This window comes from Melospiza georgiana, chromosome 2 (genome assembly GCF_028018845.1).
Source record: "Melospiza georgiana isolate bMelGeo1 chromosome 2, bMelGeo1.pri, whole genome shotgun sequence".
NCBI lineage: Eukaryota > Metazoa > Chordata > Aves > Passeriformes > Passerellidae > Melospiza > Melospiza georgiana.
Window position 1 is genome coordinate 65,397,836 of NC_080431.1, and position 17,204 is coordinate 65,415,039.

Consider the following 17,204-nt stretch of genomic DNA (forward strand, 5'->3'; position numbering starts at 1 on the left):
CTGACTTTATTGCTACAGGAGGTTCAGTTTGTCCTTCCACAATTTTCATGGAGCAAGGAAGCTCAGTTTGCATAGATTGCACAGATTTGAAGCCATAGCACTGAGGAATGGCAGTAATTGAACTGTAGCTGAAATGCCAGTTTTTTACCTAGACATTGTTTTTATTTACAATGCACAGCTTTTGGGTTTGCTACTTCTACTGTTAGCTTTCTGTAGAAGCTCTTCAGCTGCAAGGGGAGCCTTTGGCAGCCTGGGATCAGTTAATCTCAGTTTGAGCTGCCCTTGTAGCCTGTGAGGCTGCTGGGGGCTGCTGTCATCTGGCTCCCAGGGAGCAGTCGTCTCTCTGCTGGTTACACACTGAGCATCCATCCCTGCATCACTCAGGCCTGGCTTAAAACGTTACTTTCTCTGAGAAGTAAATTAATTAAATACTTGCAAAGACAGTGATCCACTCTAGCAGCTCAGGATTGGGGTTTTGAATTCCTCAGTTTGAATTTAAATGAAGATTTACCTACCCTTCATAAAGAGCCTGCTACTCCCAATGGCCTCTGTGGGTGATGAGCAATTCCTCTTTTAGAATTTTCATTTCATTCACTTATTTGAAAGATAGTCTCTAGACTCTGAGAAATGAGCAATGCAAATTTTTGCAGTTGACAGGTTTTTTTTGATATTTAATGATTTCTTAAACTGTCCACCATGTTTGTGGTAAGGTTCCATGCCCATGTAGAGGATAAACCCTTGGCCTTTCTTCTTTTTCTTCAGGACTGAATAAAGGCTGCTGAAATTGCTGTGCCAGCTCTGTGTAAAAAGGAAAGGTGGAGACTTGCAGGAGCTCCCATTGTGCTGGGGTCTTCAGTGAGGGAAAAAGCACTCTTCCTGGATGTTAATTATGTAAAAAGAAGGCAATGAAGCATGTACTCCCTCAGGGAGCTGAAATGCTGAGACTGAAATATCTGTGATCATGCCCCCCTCGCTTTCAGACAGGCGGCATGGGTACCAGCAGCCGTTCGTGTGGGGCAGAGGGGATCTCAGCACAGGGCAGCACAGAGGGCCTGGGGGCTCAGTCAGGCCTGCATCATTTTCTGTGAGCACAGGACAGTCGCCAGTTTGAGCTTAGATTGGTCAGTCTATTCCATACTGAAGGCATAAATGAACAAAGCCAAATCTAAAGCTTTTCCTTGGTTGATTCCTAAGGTATGAGGCTAGTTTCTGCTTCTTACATGGGATGGATACAATTATGAGCAAGCCAAAATATCTTAAGAATTCATATGTAAAATATTTTAATGAGGAAGATATTTACTCTTCTTTATCAAACTTAAAATAAAGCAATGGAAGTTTAAACATTTTAGGAGTCCAAAACAATACTTTTTATCCGTTCATTTGTCAGGCCTATGAATCCAAATAAAACCTTTGTCAAGGTTTTTTCAATATTTTTCATTTCCTAACTGGAATTGACCAAATCTTAATTTGCAAAGTTTGTGGTTTTTTATTAAATATTTTCTATTTTTTAAATTTGGTTACCATGTAAGATTTACCTAATTGCTGTAATTTCTGGGAATTTAATTCTGTTGTCAATATTCACACTTCCTTGGGGAGAAAAAGAATATATATGCACTGAACTATTACCCATTCCACAGCTTATTCAAGCTGTTACTTACATATCATCTTGCAAAGCATCTGAAAAGAAAATAATGCATTTTGACAAATTATCTGTTTATCAGACATTTCTATCAACTGCAAGTGTGTAGTGAGAAGACACAGTAGTGGTTTAATATAGCACAAAGACAGACAGTGTTTGAAAGTACATGTTAATCTACATTTTTAGGAATTACAAATAAGACAACTATGTGTACAGTACTTTAAAATGTAGTGAACTTCTCTTCTAGTTGCATGGCCAATACCAGTTCCTTACACAGTTGAATCTGGTTAAAAGCTCTATTCCCAGTGTAATAAACGTGACACCACAGGTACAACATTGACAACAGAGATTAAGGCTCTGCTCTGATGATTGTTTCTCTGTGCATACCTCCCCTCCATTCCCCTCTTCTCCTAGTCCTTCTACCCCCAGTACAACCCAATTTTTTTCATACAGAATGAAAAGCTCATTGGCTCCAGAGTATTCAGGAAGAAAAATTAATGATACAAGACTTTAATCTAAAACTAATGAAATATGCAATGAAATGTAGATTCACAGCAATACCTGGCACTTATAAGGCTGTTTTAATTTAATTTTTTTGTTATTGTTATTCGGGTATGTCAGAAGAAACCAGTATCCACATCCTATGATGGTAAACACTCAAAACCAGGTAGCACACAGAGGATAGAGTCCAGGACTGAAGATCATATAGACTGATTTGGTTTCAGCAGTAAATTTAAGGAAGAACAATCATCTCTATATTTGAGATACAGAAGGTGAGGCACAAAACCCACAAAAGCCTTGCTCAGAAAAACACAGTGAACCAGTGATGGACTTTGGATCTGGTGACTCCCTAGTCACTGATTTATTTAATTAAATTAATTAATTAAACAACAAAGATATCTTCTGAGATGCACAACATAAGCCTCATATCATAAAGAAATGAGTATCAAGTGCTTGCAGCCTGATTCTGCACTACCTTTTGGCATCTGTAGTCATGTTTGCTTTGTAAAGAGGGCTTAAAATACCCTACAAAGTTGATTTGGTGTCAACACACGTAGTTTAACAGAAAATCAGGTTCACAGCAATTACTCTCTGGCATGCTGAGACTAGAATTATCTGTCCTATTTGCTAATGAATTAAGGCTGATTCCTGTTTATATTAAGGCCTCTGTATCCTTCCATATAGTGTAACTGTGCCTCAGTGCAAGTAAGACTCAGGCTTTAGAAAAACTGTAAGTTCTAGTTCCCTTTGAAGTCAATGATTTTAGTTGCCCTAAATGTACAAAGTAACTGGAACCAAACAACCTGTCTCCATAGTACAAAATATTTGAAAAAGGATTGTAAAAGAACGTCAAAGTAACCTGAGAGAAAACCAATCATATGCTTGTTGAAGAAGAAAATTAGATTAGATAGACTTGCTGCCAGATCTTGAAAAAGAAGAATTGTACATGATAACACACTTTTATATGAAGATAACTGGCTTGATGTTTGGTGGCTATAATTATGCCAAATAAATTGTAGATGCTTATTAACTCTGGAGATCAAGTTATCTTTCATTCCACTACAAAACAATAGAAATAGATTTATTTGGTATTTACGTGCTAGACCTAGTTTGCATAAAGCTAATGTGTGTTATATTCAGAGGAGTAGAAAGATGACTCCAAGCTCAGTAAAATGCTACATGATCACAGATTTCTCCTACTGTTGTTATTAAAAGCTATTATGAGTTTCTTTCTTAGGAGCTCTCTTACTTTGCTCTCTGTAGACCAGCATCATTTTAGAAATTCTTTCCTCTCCAAATGCTCTGTTTGTAACAGTTTTAGTTTAAAACCTTCCATTTTTAAACAACAGTTTAACATTTGCTGGCTAAGAATAAAACTGTCCTTGCTCTATTCAAATTTAAGGCCTAGGTTCCCATGGGTTGCAGCACTTTTTAACTATTTTTACTTCTAGTTATTATTTTTTAAAGCTAATGTGGAAATTGTTTGTGTAAATTAACGTGATTCTGTAGGCATCAATGTGACAATGATAATTACCCAGCTGAGGATCTGGCCACTGAAATGCAACTCCAGTGATTGGGAAAGCTGTTTTGTACACAAGTCAAATAACAGCTGGATCATATGTCGTGTTATGTTTAGTTTCATTGGCAATTCAGAAAATATTTAAAAATAAATTCCATTGTTTCTATTCCCCATTTTCGTATACAAATAAATCATCTGTTCTAAAACATTCTTTTTCTTTAATAAGGCTTGTACTCATTGTCATATCAAAAGTGTTTGCTATTTGAGCAATCTTTCAGTTTGCTTTCCTTAGAGTTATATTTACTATCAAATTCTACAGCATTCTAACTTTAATGGTCATTAGCAATCCTGCCCTTGAGTAAAGAATCACATTAAAAAAGTATAAGACATAACATTTTCTTGTCCAAAGCTAAGGCAGGATGAACAATAGTAATGAAATCATCTGATCCTCATCTAACAAGACTTGATTTTAAACAGTATTCAGAAAACAAAGCCCAAGTGAAGATGTTGTCATGATGGTTATTGCACTTTCTCAGTGTCTTGCTATAGAACTAGGTTTCCCTTTGGCAATATTTAATTTATTTTCCTGAAGACCACATAAAGTTATGTTGTACTCTGTAAAGAAAAAAAGCACTTAAAGTGTTATGGATTATAACCTTGACAGAAGGATACAAAACCAAATTACCGTTCTATGACTCAGCTATGCCATGATCTAATGTTGTTTTAAAATTATTTTTCTGTCATTTAGATTGGCATCATCTTCTAAACACCCCATGGGCTCTTTGGCATGCTACAAACTCAGCAGATGCACTGTCTCCTGGGCTTTACAGCTTCTTCTGATGAATGTACAACATTTGGAACAAAGCCGCTCTTGACACCTTCCCATCCATCTTGTATTGAGATTTCTCCATTTTTTACAAGTTCATAGATATCTCGGGTAAGAATTGTAAAGGACTCTTCAACGTTTGTGGCATCTTTTGCTGAAGTTTCTATATACTTCATACCACAGTCAGATGACAGTTTTTCAGCTTCTTCTCTCGTAACCTCGCGCTGTGACACTAAGTCACATTTGTGTCCTACTAACAGGAACACAATCTGAAAGGGCTGCACGTGCATTTTTGCTTCTTCCAGCCAGTCCTTCACATGCTCAAACGATCGTCGATTCGTGATGTCAAACACTAGCAGGCCACCCACAGAATTGCGATAATAGGAGCGTGTTATTGATCTGTGAAGGGGAAAAAAGAGAAAATGGAAAATTAAAATGCATTTTCATTTTATTCATAAAGCAATTACTTTTCCATATGGAAATGTGTTTTTATAAGTTTTATTAAATAACTTTCCTTTTTTAAAGCTGCTTGAAATTTATTAATTTAATGTACTAGACTATTATTTTATTTCCTACATTCAAAATTCACTTTCTAAACATTCCAGAACCCAACACCTCTAGGGCAAATATTGAATGCTGGATTTTTCTGTAAAGTAGTCTTTATTAGGAAACTGTGGGACATGTTCACAGAAGCAAAGATATATGCTTTTGGTATAAAGTTTGAGTCCTTCAGCTTCATATAAACATGTACTTCACTTTGTTCTAAACAATTATTTCAGACTGAAATATGTACATATATGTCAAGAAACCTGGAGACCAAACTTGCCAATGTTCAAGCATATCCTTTTGCACCCTTGCAGAAACATTCTTTAAAAGCTAATCATAACTCTTTGTGCATGCAGAAATCAACAGGTAGCAGGCAGAGAAAGGAAACTCCCAGAACAAAACTGTCCAAAAGTTTTGAGTGAGCTGGGCAAACACAAACTAATTACAAGAGACACATCTACCTCCAGCATCTCTCTCACAGAGAAGTTCAAAAGCTCTTTATATTTTATAAATTTGCAATTTTTTGGCATGAGGGCTGGCAAGAGTTATTTTTACTTTTGGGCCCTCTAAGCTCCAGAACATTCACTGGAAGGAATTTTGGAAATAGAAGACTCTTCTTCTGGTTGAAAAAAATTTCAATGTGCTTTAGAATAAGGAAAAAAAGTTAGAATGTAGAGAGATAGAGTAAAAGATATAGGAACGAAACAATTATTTTCAGTCTCTAATCATGAGCAAGTAGGAGAGAATGGAGAGGGTGAGAAGAGACACTTTAAAGGAAGTGACAGCTTACCAAGGAATGTACGCAAGCACTTGTTGCTGGCATAAATACATAACTAGTGTATATATAAGTATTCTCCAAATGAAATGAGAAGCACAGTTTCTAAACAGTCATTGTTTGAAATCATAACCTAAGCTAAGAATTAATTCCATTTTATCTCATGATTATGAAGAGGATGCTGACGCCAAAAACTCAAAACTTTAGCAAGCAGGATGAACTGTACACAATAGCACAACTTTTCATTACAGTAGCTCCCTCCAATTCTCAGTTCATCACATTTCATACAGTCTTTGATGACAATTTGATCACAGAGGCATGATTAGCAGCAATAGTCCTTTTACAGATAGGTAAGTGCATAGATAAAGAAGACTTAGATTTCTTGGCATATCCAAATTAATTTCGCCACAGCAAACAGCATTTGAAATTGTTTTATTTACATAAGAAGGAGGGGGTGTTTCTCCTAATGCTTAGAAAGATCTTTTCAATATTCCCAGTAATAGAGTCCATGCAGTGTCTCTCTGAATGTGAAGACAACAGGATCTTAACCTCAGATTAATTCACAAGGCCTGGATATGAAAAATGGCACACTGTTTCACAAAATTGTTTAAGAACATAAGTGAAGGGTGTCATATCTTGTGAAGTATTAAATACAGGTACTATAAAGATCTGTTTCTGTTTTTCCTAACCATTTTTTTCCTTTAGAGTGTCTGCAAACACAAATGAAGGCAGAAAAATAATTCAGATAGTTCTAGTAAGAGCAAATGTGGATGACAAAAATGGGACTTGATATGGAGAGGTAAAAGCTAATAAAACCTACTTTCATTAAGAAATAAAAACAAACCCAAAATAAAAAACCCAAACAACCCTGCTCCCACCCCAAACTTTGAAAACAAAGAAATGCATTAGCCAGGAAAGAAAGTAGGTTAGTATTGAAAATGCAATGCATCACCTGCCAAGTATTTCTATATAAAAAGTTGTTCTATCATTTATCTATAAACTGGAGTACTGAAACTCAGCCCTCTGCATGTTTTTGGATACTTACACACAGCAGTCAGTACCCTCATCTCTTGCAAGCCCCTTCATTAGAGATGTGCTAATTTACAGTAGCTGATGATCTAAGCCATTATATTGAATTATGTGTATGTATTGCTTTTATTGGAGATGACTAAAAAGTATCCTGTAGCTTTGTGCTGTACATCACAAAAACTGGGTGAATATATTGGAGAGACAACAGTCATTTTTTGTGTACTTCTGATATGTATAATTTGAAACTACTTTTCTCCTTACCAAAAAAAAATATTTGTGTAACAGAGAAGATTTAGAAAACAGCAATTCAAGAAAAAAAGCAACACAAAATTTTTTAAAGAAACATCAATACACACAATATCATGTTAAGTGGTTTTCTAGAATCTGAGAAAAGGATCATAGAACCGCAGAATCTTGTAGGCTGGGAAAAATCTTTAAGATAATTGACTCTGATTGTTAATTCAGCACTGCACTGTTCAGCACTCTACCACTTCCGTGAGCTGACACACCTACAAATATTTAAATAATTCCAGGGATGGTGATGCCACCACTTCCCCACACAACCTGTTCCAGTGCTTTTACACTTCATGAGCCAGCAGTGCCCTGGCAGCCAGGAGGGCCAACCCTGTCCTGGGGGCATCAGGCACAGCACGGCCAGCTGGGCAAGGGAGGGGATGGTCCTGCTCTGCTCTGGGCTGGGGCAGCCTCACCTCCAGGGCTGGGGGCAGTTCTGGGTGCCATGATATAAAAAAGACATTAAACTGTGGGAGAGTGTCCAAAGGAGGGCAACAAGGTGGAGAAAGGCTTTGAGGGGAAACCATATGAGGAGTGGCTGAGGTCACTGGATGTGTTCAGCTTGGAGGAGACTGAGGGGAGACGTCATTGCAGTCTGCAGCTTCCTTGTGAGGGGAGAAGGAGGGGCAGGCACTGATCTGTTCTCGGTGGTGATCAGTGACAGGACTGAGGGAATGGCCAGAAGCTGTGTCAGGGGAGGTTTAGGTTGGATGTCAGGAAAAGGTTCTTCACCCAGAGGGTAGTTGGGCACTGGAACAGGCTGCCCAGGGAATGGTCACAGCACCAGCCTGGCAGAGTTCAAGAAGCACTAGGACTATGTTCTCTGGCACATGGTGTGATTCTTGGGGTCATCCTGTGCAGGGTCAGGAGTTGGACTTTGATGGTCCTTTTGGGTCCCTTCCAACTCAGGGTATTCCATGGTTCTATGAGTCTTTGTATAATCACATCAGACTATGGCTTTAGGGAGGCTTTAAGTCAGTGTTTCTTTTTATTATGATCTTACTGATCTTTACCAGATGAACCAAACTTTCACTAAAAGCTTTACCTAATTTTGAAGAGTTATTTTTATACTATGACTAAAGACTACATGGTAATGTAATAATTTTGAAAATATATATTGCTTACTGAAAAAGAATAGGATAGTGTTTTATTTTCAAGATGTACTAGAAACAGAATGTGTCTAATATCCTGGTCTACTAAAAAGTGGGTTAATGGAAGCATCCCCACAATATTTTGCCCCTACTGAAATGAACTCTCAGTCTTAGCACCACGAGCATTTTATGGCATTGGAGGTTTCATGACTTAAATATATTATTTGATTTAAATACAGGAAAATTATACAAACAAACAAAAACCATGGCAAAGTAGATGATGTAAAACACAAACAAAATAGCAGATTGCTCTAAATGACTGATCTGAAGATAGAAAGAAACTGAGGATGTACCCTTCATTTACGTTAATCCGCATTACAGACCTGAGTCTATACTAAGCAAGTCTGTAGGTTCTTGTTCTAGTAAGATGTTAAGGGCGTTACTGACTATGTTGTTATTGTCCATTTGGCACCTCAGACAATGAGAGAGTCTGCTTAGTGATGCCTGATTGATGTCAAAATAAATATATTCAATAGCTGCTATTTCAGGGCATGTTAAAGATGATTTATAAATCAATGTATAAAATCCTGTTAAAATACGGAATCATCAGTGAGCTAGAGACATGTAAGAATTTTTCCCAAATAACTCCTCCAAGGAAGTACATGACATCTTTCAAGAGAACGTGATGGCAGGTGTGTCACATCTTCCTTCTCCCCTGGGAGTGTCCCTAATGCCTGGGACCAAAAGAAGGGGGTTATTATGCAGCCAGTAGTTTTCCCTGCATGCAGGGAACTCCCCAGAGAGCTTTAAAGACAGGTTTTACCTCCTCTAAAATCCCAATGCAAGTGAGCCAGAGAAGAACTGGAAATCAGAACTGCAAACTGCTTGGTGTTCCCCAGTATTAGAGAACTTCTTGGAGTAATTAGCTCCTCCCTAAATCGTCTTTGCTTGTGATCTGTAATGTTCTCCATTAGCAGAACAGAATGCAACATTGTAACCTGTGGCGTAAGGTAGTAAAATATTTATAATTTCTTTGACTAAATGTAAAACAGACTGTACAATAAACACTATTATATTTAGTACATCAACTGACAAGAAACTGTCTTAGCAGAAAATCAAATGCAAATATTTAAAACTACTTTCTTCAGGCTGCATCTTCTGAGTATTAGAAAAAACACAGAGGTAAATTTAAGAGCAGCTGACTGCATGACTCATCAGTGTATATTCCCTGAGCATTCCGGGGTTAAAGGATTGCCATAATTTGATTTTAAATGTATGCAAGATTCTGTGTATTTGCATTTCTTTAAGTTGAATGTCTTGTCATTTGCCATCCTGGTTATTTGTCAGCAAATTCAATAATTTACAAGTATTCTACATTCTGTCTGGAATGCACAGAGAGTGAAAAATGCCAAGAGCTTTCCATTAACACTGTTAATTTCTTTGCTAACCCTTCAGAAGCCTACCTGCAAAAATACATCTGACTCATGCAAGCCCAGGAAAGTTGTTTGTTGTTTCACTCTAATGGTTATTATAAAGAAAAAAAAGTTGTTGTCCTCCAGTAAAACAGCGCAATCCACCTCTTCAGCTGGGTGTGGGCATCTGTACAACTGTTGCAAGAGAAGACAGGCAGTTCTCTTGGAATTGATTGTGGCCAGTGAAGGGGCCCATTTTAATCCTCCTGCTACTGTTCCAATAACAACAGGTGTGTGGTCACAGAGATGGGCTGTGCGTTTGCCCATGCCATGAATTCATATCTATTGAACCCCAAGTCCAAACTAAAATCCATGCACGACTTGCCTGAAGTGGCAAGCACTACAGATAAAACAGAGACACAAGAGTGAGTGAGCGACAGTATCAATTTGCAAACTGGGAAACGACTGAGACTTTTCTGGGGGAGGAAAAGAGGGTAGTTTTGCTACTGTTTGTAACAGAGGGGACAAAGGAGAGTGTTTAATACTCAGTGCAGCATTTGAGCTAGTTTAACTACATTATAAATGCTAGCAGTATTAGTGAAGACTTCTAGCAACAAACAGCTCACAGCAGGTGCAGAAGGCAGACAAAACACTGAAATAAGGGACTCTAGCTGACTGCCCAGTGGCTTCCACGCTGCACTGGCTGCACTGGTGCAGACAGTGTTGCTGTGCTGGAAGGCAGAAGAGCTGGGAGGTGGCCTGGTCTCCAGATTGCTTGGGAGAGTTAATGGCACAGTGAAATACTGCAGGGGAGGATGAGTTCGGAGGTGATGACAAAGTAAGAAATGCAGAGTTAGGCAGAGGCCTCTTGCAGCAACAAAAGAAAAAAACGTGGAGGAGGGATTGCCATGGTAGGTCCAGGACTTCAGAGGAAAAATGAGGAAGGGAAGAAGAAACAGGACAAGGCCACTTGTTACCCTACAGTGACAGCTGGAAGGAGAAGGGTAGCTGTTACCTGGTGCGTCTGAAGGGAAAGGGTGGGGAAGGAAACTACTGGGAAGGAACTTGAGGGCACTGAGGCAAGAAGGACGGTGGGCCACAGGGCTAGGGCCACTGGAGGGCAATGAGATGGAGGACTGCTTGGGGCACAGCAACCAAGTGGGTGCAGGGAAATTTTGCTAAAGGGCAAGGCAAAGTCCTTAGGGCCGAGGATGTGTCGGATGAGGAGGGTACAGGGCCGGGAGGGCAGCAGGGTGTGCCCGGAGGCCGACAGATTTGGGGAGAGGGCAGGAGAGGGTGTGGGTAAGATCCCAGGTCCTGTACCTGAACCGCTCCTGCCCCGCCGTGTCCCAGAGCTGTAGCTTGATCCTCTTGCCGGGCTCGATCTCTACCAGCCGGGAGAAGAAGTCCACCCCCACGGTGGGGTCGGAGTGCAGCGGCCCCGGGAAGCGGCCCTCGGTGAAGCGGTGCAAGAGGCAGGACTTGCCCACGGTGGAGTCGCCCAGCACGATCAGCCGGAACTGGTAGATCCAGATCGCCGCGTCCATGGCGGCCCCGGCCTGGCCCGGCTCTGCCTTGGGGCTTTTCCTGGGGCTCCTGCGCGGCCGGTGCCTGCACCGCGCCCCGATCGCCCCCACGCCCGGCATCGGCGCGGCGGGCGGGCGGCGGCGGGCGCTGCGCGGGGCCCGGGGCGCCGCTCCCGCGGGGGCAGCACGGAGCTCCCGCGCTCGCCGCTCCGGGCGGGGGCCGGGAGCCGGGTACCCCCGCCCCGCTCCCGGGGCTCCGCGCCGTGCTCCCCGCCGGCTGGCCGGGCGGGGCGGGGCGGGGCTGGCGCTGTCCCTTCAGCACCGCGCTGCCCCGCTCCGGCCGCGGCTCCGCGCCCGCGCTGCCCCCGCTGCCCCGGCTGCTCCCGCCGCTCCCGCCGCCCCGGCCCTGCCGCCGCGGCCCGTGCGCGCCGGGGCCGCCTCTGCCGCCCGCTGGGCGGTGGCGCGGCCGAGCCGCCCGCCGGGGCCGCCCTCCCACCGTACCGTCATGTGCGCGGCCAGACGGGCCCTCCTCCGCCGCAGCGAGCGCTTGGGGCTACCTTGGGGCTGCAGCCCGTGCCCAGCGCCCAGCTCCCCCCGCGGGCAACAAGTGCAGGCTTGTGCCGGGAGAAGGGGGATGCTGGGGCAGGGAGCCAGGCCGGCATGGAATGTCACGGGAGAGAGACTGTTAAAGCATGACTTTTGCAAAGAAATTGGGAGCAGAGAGGAGATACTGGGCGAGATGTGGAGGAACGAGATCGGCAGGTGAAAAAGGGGCACGGACCTGGAAAGGAAGGTGTCTGGTGGAGTGGGATCTGTGCAGGCCAACAGATAGAGAGGAACAAGTGCCAGACTGTAATGATGTGCTGGGAAAGTGGCAGAAGGAAAGAGTTAGCAATCTAGTTATCCCCAGAGAGAATCACACAAACTGCCTAGAGAAAGGACATAATACTGGAAATGACAGGAACATATACTCTTCATTTCCCAGTGAAACAAACTGTATTTGGCCTTGGTGAATGTGCCTTTACCCAAAGTAATAGAAGAATTGTGTCAGAAGAGATTCCTGCATCAGAGAAATTTCTTTGCCCTCCTGGTATGTTCAGCTGACTATCATGTTATGATAAATCTGCTGAGCAATAGATTCCTCAGATTTCTTTTAAGTCTGAGAACCACATGGGATAACAAACACTAACAATGGCTGGTAAGGGCATTAGAGCCAAATAAAAGGAAATCGTTGGACTTCTGGTAAACAGAATTGCATCAGCTTCTTCTGTAGTTTGGGCTGGGGTGAGGGAGCCACGGGCAGTGAGCCTGAAAACTCAGCTGAGTAGGCTGGGACAGCTGGGAAGTAGGTTGTTGTTGGCAGAAGGTCAGCAGCAAGTGGATACTGATATGAATAGGCACTTTGATAGTGAAAAGGACAGGGAGAGGAGATGGGTGACATTTTTCACACAGCCTGTTTTCCTCTGTCCATGTGGGGCACAAATGCAGCTAAACCCTTAAGTACCTGTGGTTAGTTAGAGGCATATCTGAAACCACATTTCTTCTGTAAGGCTTTGGGGCAATTTGCTGTGACAAGTATTCTCATTGCCTGAGTCTGGTATTGTTACTGTGATGTGTTACTTGGTCACCACTGTGGGACAGGTAGATTTCCCTTGTAGGCTTGGGTAGATCTTGCAGCTCCACAGAGTGGATGAGTGAGACTAAGGACAGGGTGAAGTAGAAAGAGGGGTTTGCATGCACTGCTTAGGAGATGATGTCTCCCAGCCCCAAAAGGAGTTTTTCTGGGATGTGAATGGGTGGCTGGTCCTGGGGAACAGATCCAGATACCCCAGAACCTTCCAGCAAAGATGTGGCCTGGCAGTGTAGAAGCTGTAAAAGGCACAGCCAGGAGCTGCCAGAGGGATTTATCTTGCTATGCATGCTGAGCTGAAGCTGCAAGATGCCACCTGCTCCAAGAACCTCTTTTCTCTAGGGACCATTCAGGCTGTCCAGTCAGTCCCTGGGACACAGCGATTCTGCCTCTGCCTGTATCTCCGAATATGTTCCTTTTTGATTCCTGCACATTTCTCCCACGTACTTTCACCAGCTCTTCTTAAAACAAACTGAACATAGCTTATACTTGACTAGTTGCTCCTTTAAGTAGCAATTAAAATAAAACTGTGTTAATAATGATAATGATAAATGAACTCTCATAAGGATGAAATCAGTGAATTTCTTGCAGTTCTTCATGGGCATGATTACAGGTGATTCCTAGGAACCTTTCCTAAGTGTTCTGAAAAAAGTGGCACTTACATACAAGAAGTATTCTCATGTGAAACAGAGGTTCAAGGTACACTATATCAGTAGTTCTGATACTTCCCAAATGTGAATACTGAAAAATTTCAAGTGGACTTTGTTCACTGTATAATACCTGGATCAGATGCACAGCAGATGGCTGTCCTTTGTACATCTGGGCTGGAAGAACCCCACACTAATCAGCTACACAGCTCATTTCATTCCTAACAGGTGAACAAAGCCAATTTGCCTAGGGCATTTACAGTTGAGCTAAATAGGTCTCCAAATATTATCAGGCTTCCAGAGTCTGGTCTGTCTAGCTAAGCTTGTCATTGTAGAAAAGCTATGGCACATACATATCTAAACCAAAAACTTTGATTTCATTTGTGATCTTTTGGCTGTCATATGATCAGTGCTACCTGACGAACCTGCATTTGAATTGTCATTTTGAAGTGAACGCAGTGGGTGAATTTTCTGTCCAAGTCATTCAGTTTTGGTTCATTTACTGGTGAGTACAGAGGCCCTGACAGCACACAGTTCTCACAAAGATCTCAGACCAGCAGTCAGAAGAAGCAATCAGGAATTGCTGCTTTGAGGAGCTGGGATGGCTAGATCAGAGTAGTTAAAGCAGCATCAAGAACCTGACTTCCCTTCAGACAATTCCCATCACTTGTGCATTGGCAGCTTCAATCTGCTCTTCCCAGAGAGAGTGAATCAAATCTAAATTCTGCAGGGGGGAAAAGGAGCCAAAAAACTCCAAACTTCCAAATCTTCTGCATAATCACCATTATGACTTCACAAAGCTGCAAATCCAAGATGTTTCAATCTAAAAATTCCTCATTTCTTGTTACGTTTTTGACCCAACATGGATTTTTCTCCAACATTGGTGACTGGATAGGGGACTACATAGATCACAGGACTCCTGAAGAACATGGTCATGTGCTTATATAGAAATTTAGAGAAACATAGATGAAGGCAATAGATTTTTAACCCCAGACAGCCTGTGACTGAGAAACTGTGCCTTCTGCTGCCACCCAATGATCTAAGAGAACTGAGGGACCAGTCTGGAAGCAAGATGCCATCCATGCATGTTTTAATTGCCTAGGCTATTAATCTGGAGGCTGATAAAGCTGTTCATTTTTTTCACAGAGCAAGTTTCAATAGATGCAAACTATTGATTTTTTTTTTTTCTGCAAGCTCTTTTCTTTTGTTAGAGTAGTACTGGAGGTGAGATACTCCCTACTAATTAGCAGAGACTTTCCTTCCTCTGACATGTCATCAACCAGCTCGGTTTCACATGATGGTGGGAAGGACATTTCTGAAATAACAACCTCTTAGAAGATGTCCTTGTTTGATAACGGTGTTCCTTATGTTGTTGAGATAAATATGTGCATAGAAAATCATCGTACAAACCTCAGGAAAAAAAACCAAAAACAATTTGCCCAACTGAGGGATCAGAAACCATGAATGGACTTATAGAAAAAAAATTTAAATAAATAAATATCTACATAAAGGTCCACTTTGTGAGGCATTAAAATGGATCTGTGGAGATGATGCAAGTGAAACTACTCGACAGCTGAATGAACTCATAAAGACAGTTTCAGTGAAGAAGAGAAACACCCATCTGGGACAAGAAAAACTTCTAACTATTCAGACCTGATATTCCAGAAGTAACTACAACATAATTTCAGACACAAGCCCGGGGGAAAAAAATTCCTTACTTAACAGGGTATTAAAAATCAAGGAGTGGATATTTACTCAACAAATGTTTTATAACCATTAGATATTTTTATATTTTTCCTCACATCTCATCACCTCTTGAGCCCTCCTTTTTTCACAGTGGTTAACAATGTGTACCTGAACTACAGGGCCATAATTGTCTTACCCTCTTGGCCAACTATCTCCTCCCTCAAAATGTTAGGAATATTATGTTATACTCAGAGCAATGACTCACATCTTGGTCTTTGCTGTGCCTAAATAAGATGCACTACAAGAAGTGTATTTCCCTCCCAAACCCCCGTGTATTCCAGGAGCAACAGAAGATATCTAGCTCTGAAAATCTTGCCATTTTAGACATCTAAGGTGACATCTTAGACAGCCACAGTAACAGAAGCACATCTAATGCAGTGGAGTGTCAGGAAAATACAGGAACATGTAACCTGCTCCACTAAAATACTAAAGTGAATTCATGTTCATTGATATGTCAGAGATAATGCCTAAACTGGCTGAGAACCTGTCTTTAGGCAGGATTAGATTGCCTTTAGGTGAGATAAAGAACCAAATTCCAAATGGAAATTTATTCTGTGACACTAAACAAGTGAATTATGTGTTCTCCTGCCTCACTCTTCCATTTGTCACTTGGAATGGATCCTTCAAGTATTCTATGCATCTTTTGCTCTGATAAAGTCTGTCTCTTACATTTCCTTTCTCTTTAGGAATGCTGGTGTGTGAAACAACCTAGATTTCCACTAACAAAGAATGCTCCTTGTCTGAGATTTGTGGCATGAACCCCTTGGACATATTGATCAAAGGGGTACTTTCTTCTGTTAGCACTGCATTTCTAAAGGAATCCTACAAGTCATGGCCCACTATCATAGTCAACTTTGACAGAGTCCCACTTTTGGTCAGATGCAATCTCTGATAATTTCTTAAGAGGTGTATTACTTTTAATTGCCTTCATAAATATAATTGCAGAGATAATTCAAGACAGGCAAACAAGTCTCCCTGCACTGCTGGCAAATATTAAACCAAGAACTTCCCTGTATGGTAAGTTCTGCTGAGTTTAGCCTATCTGGAAGAATTGCCCAGACAAATAAGCTGTGATAGCATCTGCCAAGTTTGAACTGATGAATCCAGTATGAGCTGGTAGCACAGGTAATGTTTCTTCTCTTGTACCTTGGATGGAGGGCTGGAGGGTTATAGAAACTCTGGTGGGAACGAATAATTTGCCTCTGGGATGGAGGAGTCAAAGATGCTCGGCCTCAGGCTGTGTGATTAGCAGAGCCATTGCCACCTTGTATCAATGATTTAATATGAAAGGTATTAAATTGTTAAAGTGATAGTCCTTTGGGAGCAACACCACACGTGGTCATCTGATACCATGCAGGAGCTGAAGCACAAGAACTGCAGTGCAGGGAAGCTACACTGTCATCCATAGACCTAGCATGTTGAGCAGTCAGAATGAGAGACCTGTTCCTCTGGGATTACCAGTACAGGACTGGTGGGGCTGAAGCTCTGATCTGTGTGGGATGTGTTTGCAGATCAGGAATCCTCATTACCCACTTACCCATCCACTCAGGCAAAGTGTGTATCACACCTCATCTCCTCGTGACCATGGGATGTATGGTGTAGATCAGAGACAGCTTTTATTCAAAAAACACTGACAGCTGCCCTGCAGTCCTGCTTCTGGTGTAAAGGCTTGCCTTAGGTTTTGCAACTGGAAGTAGGCCCCATGGTCTTTCTCCCAAAACACCATCCCCTATGCTTCTAGTTGAAACTGCACCTTGCTTGCTCTGGAGGTAGACTGAGTGACTTTAGGACAGGAAGCCTTCCCTCTGCCCATGGGAATTTAAAGCCTTTAAAAAGTGAATAAAATTTCTTATAAACTTAAGAGACTTTGTCTCTGCTCAAAAAGCAAACAATATGTGGATATTTAGAACAAAGAAGAAGTTCGTAGAAGGGAATTAGCAGAAATGAGTGGACAAATTTTTTACAGTTAGGGAAATCATCAGAAGGGGTTAGACTTAAGAGACTGTGGTCACAGAGCTATCTG

The 17,204-nt window shown here is 41.8% G+C and overlaps 1 protein-coding gene across 1 annotated transcript; it reads right to left on the reverse strand.

Annotated features, from left to right (window-relative positions):
- Window positions 1-1,748: 1,748 nt before the first annotated feature.
- RAB39A (RAB39A, member RAS oncogene family) lies at window positions 1,749-11,278 on the reverse strand. Its single transcript, XM_058045231.1, has 2 exons — window positions 10,956-11,278; window positions 1,749-4,884 (listed from the first exon to the last, which is right to left on the reverse strand). Exons 1-2 carry the CDS (start codon window positions 11,276-11,278, stop codon window positions 4,458-4,460), a joined length of 750 nt encoding a protein of 249 aa, XP_057901214.1. The 3' UTR covers window positions 1,749-4,457.
- Between the last annotated feature and the right edge of the window lie 5,926 nt (window positions 11,279-17,204).